At 41.2% G+C, this 13259-nt stretch overlaps 1 protein-coding gene across 10 annotated transcripts in view; it reads left to right on the top strand.

Moving 5' to 3' along the window:
• Nucleotides 1–13259, top strand: part of ipo8 (importin 8) — a 105548-nt gene that overhangs the window by 17307 nt on the left and 74982 nt on the right. For 8 of the 10 annotated variants that reach the window (XR_014086076.1, XR_014086075.1, XM_017302711.2 and 5 more), the window contains 2 exons: nucleotides 9843–9999; nucleotides 12598–12756. Coding sequence is in view for 8 of the 10 variants with exons in the window: in XM_017302711.2 (XP_017158200.1) it covers nucleotides 9843–9999; nucleotides 12598–12756 (316 nt within the window). In the remaining 2 variants the exon portion in view is untranslated. The remainder of the gene's footprint in view (nucleotides 1–9842; nucleotides 10000–12597; nucleotides 12757–13259) is intronic. The other 2 variants (XM_017302712.2, XM_081604046.1) reach the window with 2 other exon arrangements.

Genomic DNA, 13259 nt, shown 5'->3' with positions numbered 1-13259 from the left:
ACCCACATGTCCCACATTGTTCTATTATCTGCTAGTCTGTCTTGTCTGTCGATTGTCAAATCAGATTACTCTGGAGAAAAGTCTCCAGAAACATGACCCGAAATATTACCCTGCCTGTCTCTGCATCCCTTAGACTGGCTGTTGATTCATCCTTTGACTTATAAACTCTGGTCAGAATGAGGACCTTCAAATATGCATGTAAATGCATTTGGTCCAGCTCCTTCCAGTTCTCTCCAAAAACCCGCCTTCCTTTTAGATTTGTCATTTCAACAATGATTTCCTGTATTGCACCAGGCCTGAGTAGCTCAAAGACCAACTTTATGTCTGTAATGTGAGTTTCTGCCATCCTAGTTGGCCCTGGAATGATCAACAAGAAGTTCCAGAGCTTCCAGGGTTTTCATCTTCTTATTTCCCTGCGGCTCATTTCCTGATCTCTGACAGTGACGATATCACGTGTACCTTCATTGTGTAATGTGTTTAGGACTCCCTTGCAGAGAGTATTTATGTTTCCCCCCCACTTCTACTGAGTGTCCACTCAGTGTGGGTGCAGTTTTGTCCAGGGGAACAGAAAAGGTTCCCATCAAAAGTTGTATGAACACCTTCTTTCTGGCAGCTTCCTATTGAAGTAAAGAGAATTGTGAAAGAGTGGGTTTGCGTGTGTGTGTGGTGAAATATGTCTCATAGGTGCAAGAAAACAAATAGAATTGGACTTTTTTTTTTACCTTTTTACCCTTCAACTTGACTGCAGGGTCAAATTGACCCAAACAGTATCTATGTAACAAATAGACCTAGGGGGGGCTGCAAATGTGTAAAATGAACCATTTTCATTTTATACATAGAGTGCACCTATTAAGACAAATAGAAAAAGTTTAATGCATAAAAAATACTTTTATCTATTTTTAAAAAATGTTTAAACTTTGAAACGGTCAATTTGACCCACAACATAATAGGAGGGTTAAGACCTTTCCAAGCTGGAGAAACAAATTAGACTGGCTAAGTGGTCGATACAAGGCACTGAGTGTTGGAGCCTAATAAGAATTAGATCCATTTATTTTTTGCTAAATTAATTTCCACAGATTTAAAGCCATATGAATGGTAGATCTATTTATTTATGTATGTATTTATTTATTTATTTGTTTTGTTTAGACCCTCCTCCTGGTCAGTCAGCCTCCTGCAGTGATTAACAGGCAGAAGCAGCTGTTGGGGCTGATCTCATTGTTTGGTGAAGGAGTGAGGAGTGAAATGGTTTTTGTACCACAAATTAATGATTTATTTGAAGTCAACTCTGAGATAATTTTTTGTTGTTATTTTTGTAAGTAAAAGAAACTCCTTTGAAACAGGAAAAGTCTCCGCGAGTGCTTTTTATTGTTTTTGAGTGAGTCGAAAACCTCCTCCTGAGAAACTACTCTGGCATTTTTGTTTTCTGGAACTTTTTGTGATGCAAGAGTGGCCATAACAAGAACAAAAACCTTCACCGACAACTTGAAGAAAAGCGCAAAGTTGTGGGATCCAGCCGATCACTCACAGAAGAACAAAGAAAGCAGCCAGCGGGCCATGAGTAAAATCAGCTGATTGAGTTAATGAATGAAAGCGCAGCTGCGCTGCAGAGAAACAATCGATCACCACAGAAAGCAAAGTTGTGGATTTTGGAAAAGGATTGCAACAAAAAAGGATGTTAATGGATGAACTTATTTGAAAGTGAAGGCATTGTGTGATCATTAACAATGTCTGACCCTGACACTCCACCTGCGTCTGAGGACATATTAAAGGTGCGCGTACTTTCGCGCAGAGGCAGATTGGGAACCTGCACTAGAAGGATTAATGAAATAAAGGCTTTGATGACGGATGCAGGAAATGTTGATGCAGTCAATGATTCAGTACAAGCATTTAAGGAAGCTGTGGATGAGTTTAAAAATGCTCATAAGTTGGTTCAAGAGCTCTTATCAGAGGAAGAAAAGGAAAATGATTACAATGACTGGTTTGAGCCTCGAATAACTAATCTAAATTATTTTTTGAAAGATGTTGAAACATGGAAAAAAGACATTGTACAATCAACAATCAGGCCATCTGACAGCATATCTAATGTATCACAGAAATCAAAGTCATCTAGATCATCAACATCCAGAACTTCCTCAGTCTCTTCAGAGTTAAAAAAGGCCAAAGCAGAACAGGCTGCTGCATTGGCACGAGTTGCTGCCTTGAAAGAAAAGCATGTTTTGCAAATGGAGGAAGCAAAATTGAAGTTAAAGATGGACCAAATTGAGCTAGAAGATGGTCTTGCAGCATCAACAGCTTTTTAGCTGTTGATGGTTTTTATTTTTAAAAACCTTACAAAGTGAAGAGGTGGTCCAGAAACCATCTTTAGGTGATGGCATGAATGAATACTACAGCTCTCCTCAAGAACCAGATTCGATGGAGGGCCATGTGGAATTTATGCAGCTAGGTGCTATTCCAAAAACTCCACTTCAACAGACTATTTTTGGGAGACGTAAATCTTCTCCCAGGAGTTTAAGCACAGCAGAGAATAAAACTCAAAATAAGAATCTCACTGAAAGTGAAACTGAAGCTGTAACTTATGATCATAATGCATCTCAAACTGCACAGGTTTACCCAGATGTGGCTGTTACTGCTAATAGTGAAAATTTGAATGTTGTCATTCAAAGACAAAATGACATAGCAGAACTTATTGTCAACCATCAAAACCTGTCTTTGTTACCTCTGAGAAATACTCCCATGTTTAATGGTAACCCATTAGAATATCAATCTTTTGTTCATGCATTTGAACAATTAATCGAAGACGAGACTAAAAATGATAAAGACAGACTGCATTATCTAGAACAATTTACATCTGGTTTGCCAAAAGATTTGGTTCACAGCTGTTTACATATGGGAGGAAGTAAAAGCTACAGAGAAGCTAAACAACTATTAAAGGAACACTTTGGAAATGAAGTTAAAGTTTCTGAAGCTTATTTGGATAAAGACTTGAACTGGACAGCGATTAAAGCTGAGGATGGAAACATGCTGTATGCATATGCAATGTATTTGAGAGGATGTTGATAGGTATTTTCCTAGAACCTACATAAAAGAACCACAGACAACGTATATGAATTTTATGACTAAACTTTTGCAAAAGGAGAAAAACTGTCAACTGCTCCTCCGAGCCGTTCACAGAGAGTTCTGAAAATCTTTGGGTACAGCTTGTCTTTTATTATCAAACTTCAAAGAAGGAGGATAGGCAAGATAGACAGCAGAGGAAAAACAGCAAAGGACGTAAAACATCGTACCCAAACACAACAAAGGTCGTAAAACAATTTACCTAAACAACTAGCAACCCAGTTCCAGATGCGATATCTGATCTACGGTCTGAGCCCGGTTCAAATCTCGGTCAAACTGTTTCACATGAAGATGAACAGACAGTTGTGACCCCCAGGTCAGTTAATACACACACTAAAGAAGAGAACACTTTAAACTGACTAACATTAGACTGAATATGAACTAAAGTAACACCAAAATGATAATACCAAAAAATCTCTATCAGATGTTGTAACGCAATGCAAGATTTACAGTATTTAGAGGAACTTGAAATTCCATCAAATTTAAGGCTGTTAGCATCCAAGCTACCTTACAAGCTGCGAAAAAGATGGCAAACCACAGCTTATGAGATACAACAGAAAACTGGCAGGAGAGTCAGATTTAAACATCTTGTTGAGTTCGTTGAAAACCACGCTAACATGCTTTTGGATCCATTGTTTGGAGACCTTCAAGACCAAACAACAACCAAAAAAACATTACCAAAAGGCAAAGGTGAGCTAAAATCAATAAGAGGTAAAAACAGTAGCTTTGCAACTTCAATAGTTACAGAGAAGACAGGATGTGCTATAAAGCAATCAGTTTTGCCTCCACCACCGCCTGAAATCACACCCAGTCCCATCATCCCTTACTGTGGATTCTGCCAGGGTAACCACAACTTAATTGACTGTCTGCGTTTTAAAACAGAGTCACATGACAGTAAAGTTTAATTTTTGAGAAGTCACGGATATTGCTTTGGTTGCCTTTGGTCATTTAAGCAAAAATTGTAAGAGGAGACTAATGTGTCAAGTTTGTCAAATGAGACATCCAACAGTACTACATATTGTAAGTGCAAAAGTTTCAAAGCAGGACAGTCAAACTGAGTCTGAAGAAATTCCCATAAGCAGTGCTCTGGTTTCAGCCAGTGATGCAACCGGGGCCGGGAGAGAATGTGCACTTGCAATTGTTCCCGTCCGAGTTAAGGTGGCAAAAGGGGACAAATATATTCAGACCTATGCTTTCTCGACCCAGGCAGTACGGCAATGTTTTGTACTGAAAGCTTGATGAACCGGCTAAATTTGAAAGGACGCCACACAGAGATACTTCTGCAAACGATGGGACAGGAAAGGCCTGCAGGGACCTATGAGGTCAGAGGACTAGAGGTGGGAGACTTGGAGGGTTGTACATACTTGGACCTGCCGAAAGTTTACACACAGGATAGAATACCTGTCTCAAAAGAAAACATCATCACACAAGCCGATCTGGAGAGGTGGCCTCATCTCGGGGCTGTCAATTTAAAGAAAATTGAGGCAGACATTGAACTCCTCATTGGAATTGATGTTCCCCGAGCGTTAGAGCCATGGAAAATAATAAACAGTCATGATAATGGACCGTACGCAGTGGAAACAGTACTTGGATGGGTGGTAACTGGACCACTTGGTGTTGATGGTACCACAGAATATGTTGGGCCTATTCTGTGGTATTCTGTCAAGTAACAGAATTTCTGTTACTGTATTGAAGGATCTGCTCATCAGACAATATAACCAGGATTTCTCTGAGAACATGTATGATGAGAAAAATGAGATGTCTGTTGAGGATAGGTTTTTTATGAAGATTGCTTCTGGCTCATCATATATTAAAGACGGACACTATTACCTACCACTTCTTTCAGAAATAGACAAAGTTATGCCTGATAACTATAAAATGGTTAAAGAACGCACACAGCATCTTATGAAAAAATTTAAGAAGGATACGTTGTATGCAGAAGAATACACATCCTTCATGGAAGACATTTTGAAAAAGAGCCATGCAGAAAAGGTTCCACTTGAGCAGCTTTCCAGGGAGGATGGACATGTCTGACACATTCCGCATCATGGTGTTTACCATAAGCGAAAGCACAAACTGAGAGTGGTGTTTGACTGTACATCCTCATTTCAAGGAACCTCTGTGAACAAGGAGCTTCTCCAAGGTCCTGATTTAACAAACACCCTGATTGGGGTACTGTTAAGGTTTCGCCAAGAACCGATTACTGTTATGGCAGACATTGAGGCAATGTTTTATCAAGTTTATGTGGATGAAAAGGACAGGGACTTTCTGAGGTTTCTGTGGTGGCCAGAAGGGGACATTAGTAAACCTCTTGAGCTTTACAGGATGAAAGTTCACCTCTTTGGTTCTGTATCATCCCCAAGCATTGCTAAGTTTGCTCTGCGTCAAACTGCTGCTGACAACCGGAAGCACTATTCTGATGAGGTTATCAAAACCATTAAAAGTAACTTTTATGTGGATGATTGCCTCCGTTCAGTGGCAACAGTGAAGCAATAAAACTTGTCACAGACCTCACCAAAGTATGCAGTGAGGGAGGTTTCACATTGACAAAATGGGTCAGCAACAGCCATGAAGTGCTGGCAAGCATCCCTGAACATCACAGAGCTGGAGCATTTAAGGAGCTAGATCTGGATAAAGAAAAGCTGAAAGAACAAGTAACAGTTGAGTCTGCACTTGGACTCCACTGGGATACTCTCAGTGATACGTTCAGCTTTAAAGTGATCATCAAGAGTCGACCTGCTACCAGAAGGGGTCTGCTCTCCACAGTGAGTTCAATATTTGACCCATTAGGTTTTCTTTCTCCTTTCACCCTAAAAGCAAAACTATTACTCCAGGAGCTCTGCAAAACCAAGTATGGATGGGATCATGTCATTCCACAGGAATTTGCGAAGCCTTGGCAAAGATGGCTCAAGGAATTAAATCTGCTACATAACTTTCAAGTTGCAAGATGTATGAAACCTGAAATTGCTGAACTGCATCACTTTTGTGATGCAAGTGAGTCAGGCTATGGTACAGTAAGCTACCTCAGATTATCAAATCACCAAGGTCGAATCCATATCTGCTTCAGATTTGGAAAAGCTAGAGTGGCACCTCTAAAGCACATGACCATACCCAGACTGGAACTCACAGCAGCAACATTGGCTGTAAAAGTGGATCGAATGCTAAAGAAGGAGCTGCAATTACAACTCAAAGACTCAACTTTCTGGACATCTGTGTTGAAATATATTCACAATCAAGCTAAAAGATTTCACACTTTTGTATCCAACAGGGTTGCAGTAATCCATGACCTCTCCCACACCAGACAGTGGAGATACGCAAGTTCCAAAGTCAACCCAGTCGACGATGCATCATGAGGGCTTCATGTGGAATCTTTCTTAAGATCAAAATGGCTGACCGGTCCTGAATATCTCAGCAGAAAAAAGAGAACTTGGCCGAAGCCCACAGAAGGTCTGGAAGAAATACCAGCAAATGACCCTGAGGTGAGAAAGGAGATCACAATTAACAGTGTGATAATGGAGGATCAACATCCAATATGCAGGCTAATCAAGTATCATTCATCATGGAACCGACTTCATAAGACTGTAGCCTGTATACTAAAAGTAAAAAGACATCTTCTATGGCTGAGCCAGCAAAGAAAAAGTCAAACTTGCCTGTCTTCAGAACTGATGAAAAGGATGAAAGATCAACATGAGACCCGAAATCTGTCAGTGGAGGATATGCAGAACGCAGAGAAAGCCATCATTTGTTTTGAACAAAGGCACTACTTTCACTGTGAATTTACTTACTTGGAACAAAGCAAACCTCTCAGTTCAAGAAGTACCATCCTCAAACTGGATCCGATGCTTGATGTTGGCATCTTGAGAGTTGGTGGCAGGATCAACAAAAGCGCAATGCCAATCCACCAGAAAAATCCGATAATTCTACCTAAAGGTTCACATTTATCTAAAATCATCTTACAGCATATTCATTATCAAGTTGGACATTCAGGAAGGAGCTACATGCTTTTCAAGCTCAGGCAGAAATTCTGGCTCCCTCATGCAAACTCCTTAGCCAGGAAAATCATCAAGAGCTGTGTTTTCTGTAGGCGCATGCAGGCAAAACCTGGTGAAGAGAGAGCTTAGCCAAAAAGCGAAGCTCTCGATTTACCGGTTGATCTACGTTCCCACCCTCATCTATGGTCATGAGCTTTGGGTCATGACCGAAAGAACGAGATCACGGGTACAAGCGGCCGAAATGGGTTTCCTCCGCAGGGTGGCTGGGCTCTCCCTTAGAGATAGGGTGAGAAGCTCAGTCATCCGGGAGGGACTCAGAGTAGAGCCGCTGCTCCTCCACGTCGAGAGGAGCCAGTTGAGGTGGCTCGGGCATCTGGTAAGGATGCCTCCTGGACGCCTCCCTGGTGAGGTGTTCCGGGCACGTCCCACCGGGAGGAGGCCTCGGGGAAGACCCAGGACACGCTGGAGGGATTACGTCTCTCGGCTGGCCTGGGAACGCCTTGGGATTCCCCCGGAGGAGCTGGAAGAAGTGGCTGGGGAGAGGGAAGTCTGGGCCTCCCTTCTGAAGCTGCTGCCCCCGCGACCCGACCCCGGATAAGCGGAAGAAAATGGATGGATGGATGGCATGCAGGCAAAACCTGGTGAACAGAAGATGTCAGACCTTCCTGAAGACCGTCTGTTTCCAGATCCACCTCCTGTTAGTCATGTTGGCATTGACTACTTTGGTCCTATTGAAGTAAAAAGGGGACGATCTCAGGTGAAAAGATGGGGAGTCATATTCACCTGTCTGGTGAGTCGAGCTGTCCACCTGGAGATGGCAAATTTCTTAACCACAGACTCATGCATAAATGCTATACGCAGATTCATCTGCAGAAGAGGATCTGTGATGAGCATCAGAACAGACTGTGGGACAAACTTTGTGGGAGACTAAAAGGAATTACAAGAAGCGTTAAGAGAGCTAAATCATCAGAAAATCCAAAACACTCTCTTAGTAGAGGGAATAACATGGATTTATAACCCTCCTTTTGGGGCTCACCACGGTGGAGTCTGGGAAAGACTAATACGTCTAATCAAAAAAACCCTCAGATCTGTTCTAAAGGAACAAACACTGGATGATGAAACCCTGTCAACTGCACTATGTGAAGCGGAAGCCATCCTAAATGACAGGCCAATAACGTCAGTATCAAATGACCCCAATGACTTAGAACCACTAACACCAAACCATTTACTCCAGCTGAAAAGCAACCATACCACCAGGAGTCTTCGAAAAATCAGATCAATATTCAAGAAGAAGATGGAGACAAGCACAGTATCTTACAGATCTTTTCTGGAGACGTTGGATAAGGGAGTATCTCCCACTCATGCAAGAACAAAGCAAGTGGAACAGCAAAAGGAAGAACTTCAGCCCTGGAGATCTGGTTGTTCTCGTGGATAACTGCACCAAGGAGCGCATGGACAATGGGCCGTGTTATGAAGATTTTTCCTGATGCCAAAGGCTTTGTTAGAAGTGTTTTGGTTAAAACCAAAGCAAACGTCATCCAGCGACCAATAGATAAACTCTGTCTTTTAATGGAGGCAGCAGGATGAAATAAGACTTTCTAATTTTACTATGGACTGCTCTAAGTATTAGAAATGTATGGACATATGGATTATGAATATTGATTTTTGAAAATTGTAATTAAATGTAATGTTTTTGCTAGATATTTGGCTCCTATGAATATTATTTTGTAATTGTTACTTTGCTAAGGCTAACAATTAGGGGCCGGGATGTTGGAGCCTAATAAGAATTAGATCCATTTATTTTTTGCTAAATTAATTTCCACAAATTTAAAGCCATATGAATGGTAGATCTATTTATTTATGTATGTATTTATTTATTTGTTTTGTTTAGACCCTCCTCCTGGTCAGTCAGCCTCCTGCAGTGATTAACAGGCAGAAGCAGCTGTTGGGGCTGATCTCATTGTTTGGTGAAGGAGTGAGGAGTGAAATGGTTTTTGTACCGCAAATTAATGATTTATTTGAAGTCAACTCGGAGATTGTTTTTTGTTATTTTTGTAAGTAAAAGAAACTCCTTTGAAACAGGAAAAGTCTCCGCGAGTGCTTTTTATTGTTTTTGAATGAGTCGAAAACCTCCTCCTGAGGAACTACTCTGGCATTTTTGTTTTTTGGAACTTTTTGTGATGCAAGAGTGGCCATAACACTGAGCCTTCCATCTACTTGAAGAGAGTCCACTCTGGCAACAGTGGCAGAGAGGAGAACATTACAGAAACTTCAGGCTATTATAGACAACGCCAGCCACCCTCTGCACAGTGTCACCAGCAGCCAGGAAAGCAGGCTCAGTGGGAGACTGCTTCTTCTAAAGTGCAGGACCAGCAGACTGAGAAACTCCTTTGTCCCTTGTGCAATTAAACTCCTTAACTCCTCACTGGAGGCTGGAAGAAGGGCTAACAGGATACAACAGAGAGGGACTATGCAATCAAGCTGTTAATGTACTTTAGAAAAAAATTAAAGTTTCTATCTATCTTATTCAAGCACAATAACATTAAAAATAATTCTGATGCTGGCACTGCTTTATACCAGATGGTTTTCTTTTAAAACGTGTACTTACTTTTTCCTCCCTATCGTTGATGTACATTTCAGTTTATCAGAACTTACTGTAAATGTAATGAAAAGAGAGAGACAGTTCTCCAATGTTTTTGGTTGCTTTATTAAATCTCACTGTTTGTGTGTTCTTAGCTGCCATCTACTTGAAGAATATGGTGAGTCAGTACTGGCAGGACAGGGAGCCATCTGTGGGAGAGGTGGTTTTTCCTTTCAACATTCATGAGAATGATCGACAGCAGATCCGAGACCACATAGTGGAGGGTATCATCCGTTGTCCAGAGTCTATACGGTACACATACACACACAACATCCCTGTTATACTAAGTGCCTTCATAGCCCATACCATGACTTTAACCAGTACCAGTTCTATCCCTATCTTTAGCCAGGATTTCAGAAAGGGAGTTCTGCCTCAATATATAATGCATATAGACAATTGGCAGGAGGACAACATTTCGCATTTTGGTCCATTTCAGGATGGAAAAGTCTATCCAGATTGTTTGAAAAGACACATGTCTCTAGATAATATTGTTACTATTGTTTGTCTGCTATTTGCTTACTACCACATTTCTTTTAACCTAGCAGTAACACAAGAGGAATTAACAACTGTAATACTCAGCACACACTAATGGCGTTTTTGCACTGCAAGGAACGGAACAGAACTGAATGGCACGGAACGGGTTCAAAGTAGGGCCGACCGTGTTTGCATTAGGATTTCCAACCCGGTTCCACCCGGCTCTTTGGAACCACAAGAGCTGTGGTTCCAATTGGGCCGGCCAAGCGGGGCTGCTTAGAATTCAGTCGTTGATTGTTTTGCAGTCTGACATTGATCGGGTCTAGCTGGCTCTCACTAAACTGTTCTTACTGTATTTTGTAAAGAGTGCTCTTTTTAGTATTTTTATTATTATTTTTTTTAATTTGCAATGAATTCCTCCCAATATTCTGCTGTTACCTGGTCCCATGATGAGGTAATTTTTTTCCTCTGCTTACTCACTGATGAACGAGTACAGAATGAGCTAGATCGGTCAATGAGGAATGAGAAAGTTTTCCGCCGCATCGCTGAGGAAAAGGCTTCGGCCGCTACATTGAAACCATTGTTTAGTTTCAAAAATAATGATGTCAGGTACAGCTTTGATGCAGCCCTCAGTTATATGCAAACACAACAGGGCTGCAGTACGGGTGGAACCGGACCGAAACGTGCCGTACGGTGCTGTGCTGTTCCGTTCCTTGCAGTTCGAAAACGGCTTTAAGGCAGTGGTCTCAAACTGCATTCCTCAAGGGCCAGATAAAGTTAAATAAAAACAAATGAATGCAAATATTTAATTTTAGAATTTTAAAAGTCAATGAATTTGTATAACCAGTTATTTCAGTTTATAATTTTCAATAGTCCCTTAGGATCTTCAGCATGACTGTCTCTTTGCACTCTATTTAATGCTGTAATATGTAATGTTTATAAAAACAATATATTTTTTTACTCATTTGTTAAAAGTATCACTATATCCTGGCAGTATAAGACAGATAATCTGTGAAATAAATTGAGCTCCTCTGCCTTCTCCCTGTTAATCTGCTGTCATCTGAACAAATACATTGCTCTGTCAGACACAACCAATCCCTCGCCTTTGCTCTCTGCTATGCTACACCTCACTGGAACCTACCATGAAGGCTCAGGCCAGTTAGTTGTCCACCGATGACAGCAGAAACATGGTTTTCTTGGAACATTCAGTTTTTTCTCCACCGCTAGCATATTTAGAAGCACAAACACGAGGTTGATTGACAGTACTAAGACCCCCCTTCTAACTATGGTTGTTTTTGACTGGGAGCAGTGCAATTCTTCAGATTCCCGATATGTTCCTTGTGTAATCTCATGGGAAAGTCGAAAGAAATCAGCCAACATATCAGGACGATAATTGTGGACTTGCACAAGTCTGGTTTGTATTTTTGTTCAATTTCTGGATGCCTGAAGGTGCTTCGTTCATCTGTACAAACAATTATTGCAAGTACAAACAAGATGAGATTGTCTATCCATTATGCAGACACTGGTTCTGTGTCCCAGAGATGAACATGGTTGATACCTGAAATATGCACATCAGCCCAAGAACAAAAGCAAGGGACTGGGGGTCCTTATAAAGGATTCATACTAAAAGTGTACATATGCTTCATGTTACGCAATTCTTTCCAAAAAAAATCCTATTTATAAAACCATATACTGTATGCACACACCAACATGCAATTTTCCTCTATAAATTACAACTGTACCTAAAAGTTTGCACCCAAGGTTCCACCTCAGGTTCTTCCTTCAACACACCCACACTCAACCATTAGTGGTCAATCCAAAGCACCTCGTGAACCACCTGATTATTAACACCTCCAATTGAATAAGGATGGTGTGGTTCTGGTGGGTTAGTCTCTCCAATACTGTACCCAGTTCAGCTCATAGGGAATCTAAATCGGCTTATAAACAATCATCAGCATAGGTTAGGGATCACCTTGGTGATCCCTGAAAACGTGTTCCCTCCTGATTCTCCCACTCAAAACGACAACCAGCAGTGCCAGTGCATTCATTGCACAGCATTTAGATATTTACAGCAACCAGTGTGAATACTTCACACCTTGTCACAATTGTGTAGGATTCATACTAAAAATTTTGATTTGTAAAACTGAAAGAAATAAAACTTTTGTAGGTCTCATCCTGGTGATCATTGGGGAGAAGAATGACCTTGCAAAGATGATGAATGAACTGAATTATATTGAATTGAATCTGACTAGAGTACTGTTTCTGCTGTATACGTAATCTGATCTGGGCCTCTGTCACCGACTAAATAGGACATCTTAGTTACCTCTTTGGGATGAATAATGTCCTTTTCTTTTCCTTTTCTCTATACTCCCAAAGAGCCCAGCTGACCATGTGTCTGAGAGCCATCATTAAGCACGACTTTCCAGGACGCTGGACCGCCATCGTAGACAAGCTCAGCATGTACCTGCAGTCTCAGAACAGCGGCACCTGGTACGGGAGCCTGCTGGCTCTCTACCAGCTTGTCAAAACATACGAGTGAGTAACCTGATTAAATTAGTCAGTTTCCCCTAAACCCAGATCTCTTAAGGACAGCATAGGTCATTAGTACTTTGGGAATCTCAAAGATTCCCAGAGTGCTCTCTGAGAGCTTCTATCTTGGCCTAATAATCTCTCTAGGAATTTCTGGTCTCAGAGTGATTCTAAGAGCAACTCTGAGCAAGGAGATGACAGAAATGTCCATCTTAGTGAGAATGTGTGGTTGACCCCGTTGCTGTGTGTGATGCTGTCTTTTATAGACTGGGATTTCTTCTTCTCCTTCTTCTATTACTACTTGTCTAAAAGTGGTTGACAAACAACTAAATGCTGAATGGAGCATTATCACCACCAGCTAGAAGGGTGGACCAAATACTCCACCCCTTTCACCCTTCACACAGCATCAACATGTTTGATCACACTTTATTTACTTCATCAATATTTACATTTGTTGTGGGTTCTCGCATCTGGAAATTTTACTGTGTCATCTATTTAAAATCATTGTG

The sequence above is a fragment of the Poecilia reticulata genome, chromosome 23 (genome assembly GCF_904066995.2).
Source record: "Poecilia reticulata chromosome 23, P_reticulata-male-v2, whole genome shotgun sequence".
Lineage (NCBI taxonomy): Eukaryota > Metazoa > Chordata > Actinopteri > Cyprinodontiformes > Poeciliidae > Poecilia > Poecilia reticulata.
The sequence above is the reverse complement of the archived record's forward strand: the minus strand, read 5'-3'. Positions and strand labels throughout refer to the sequence as shown.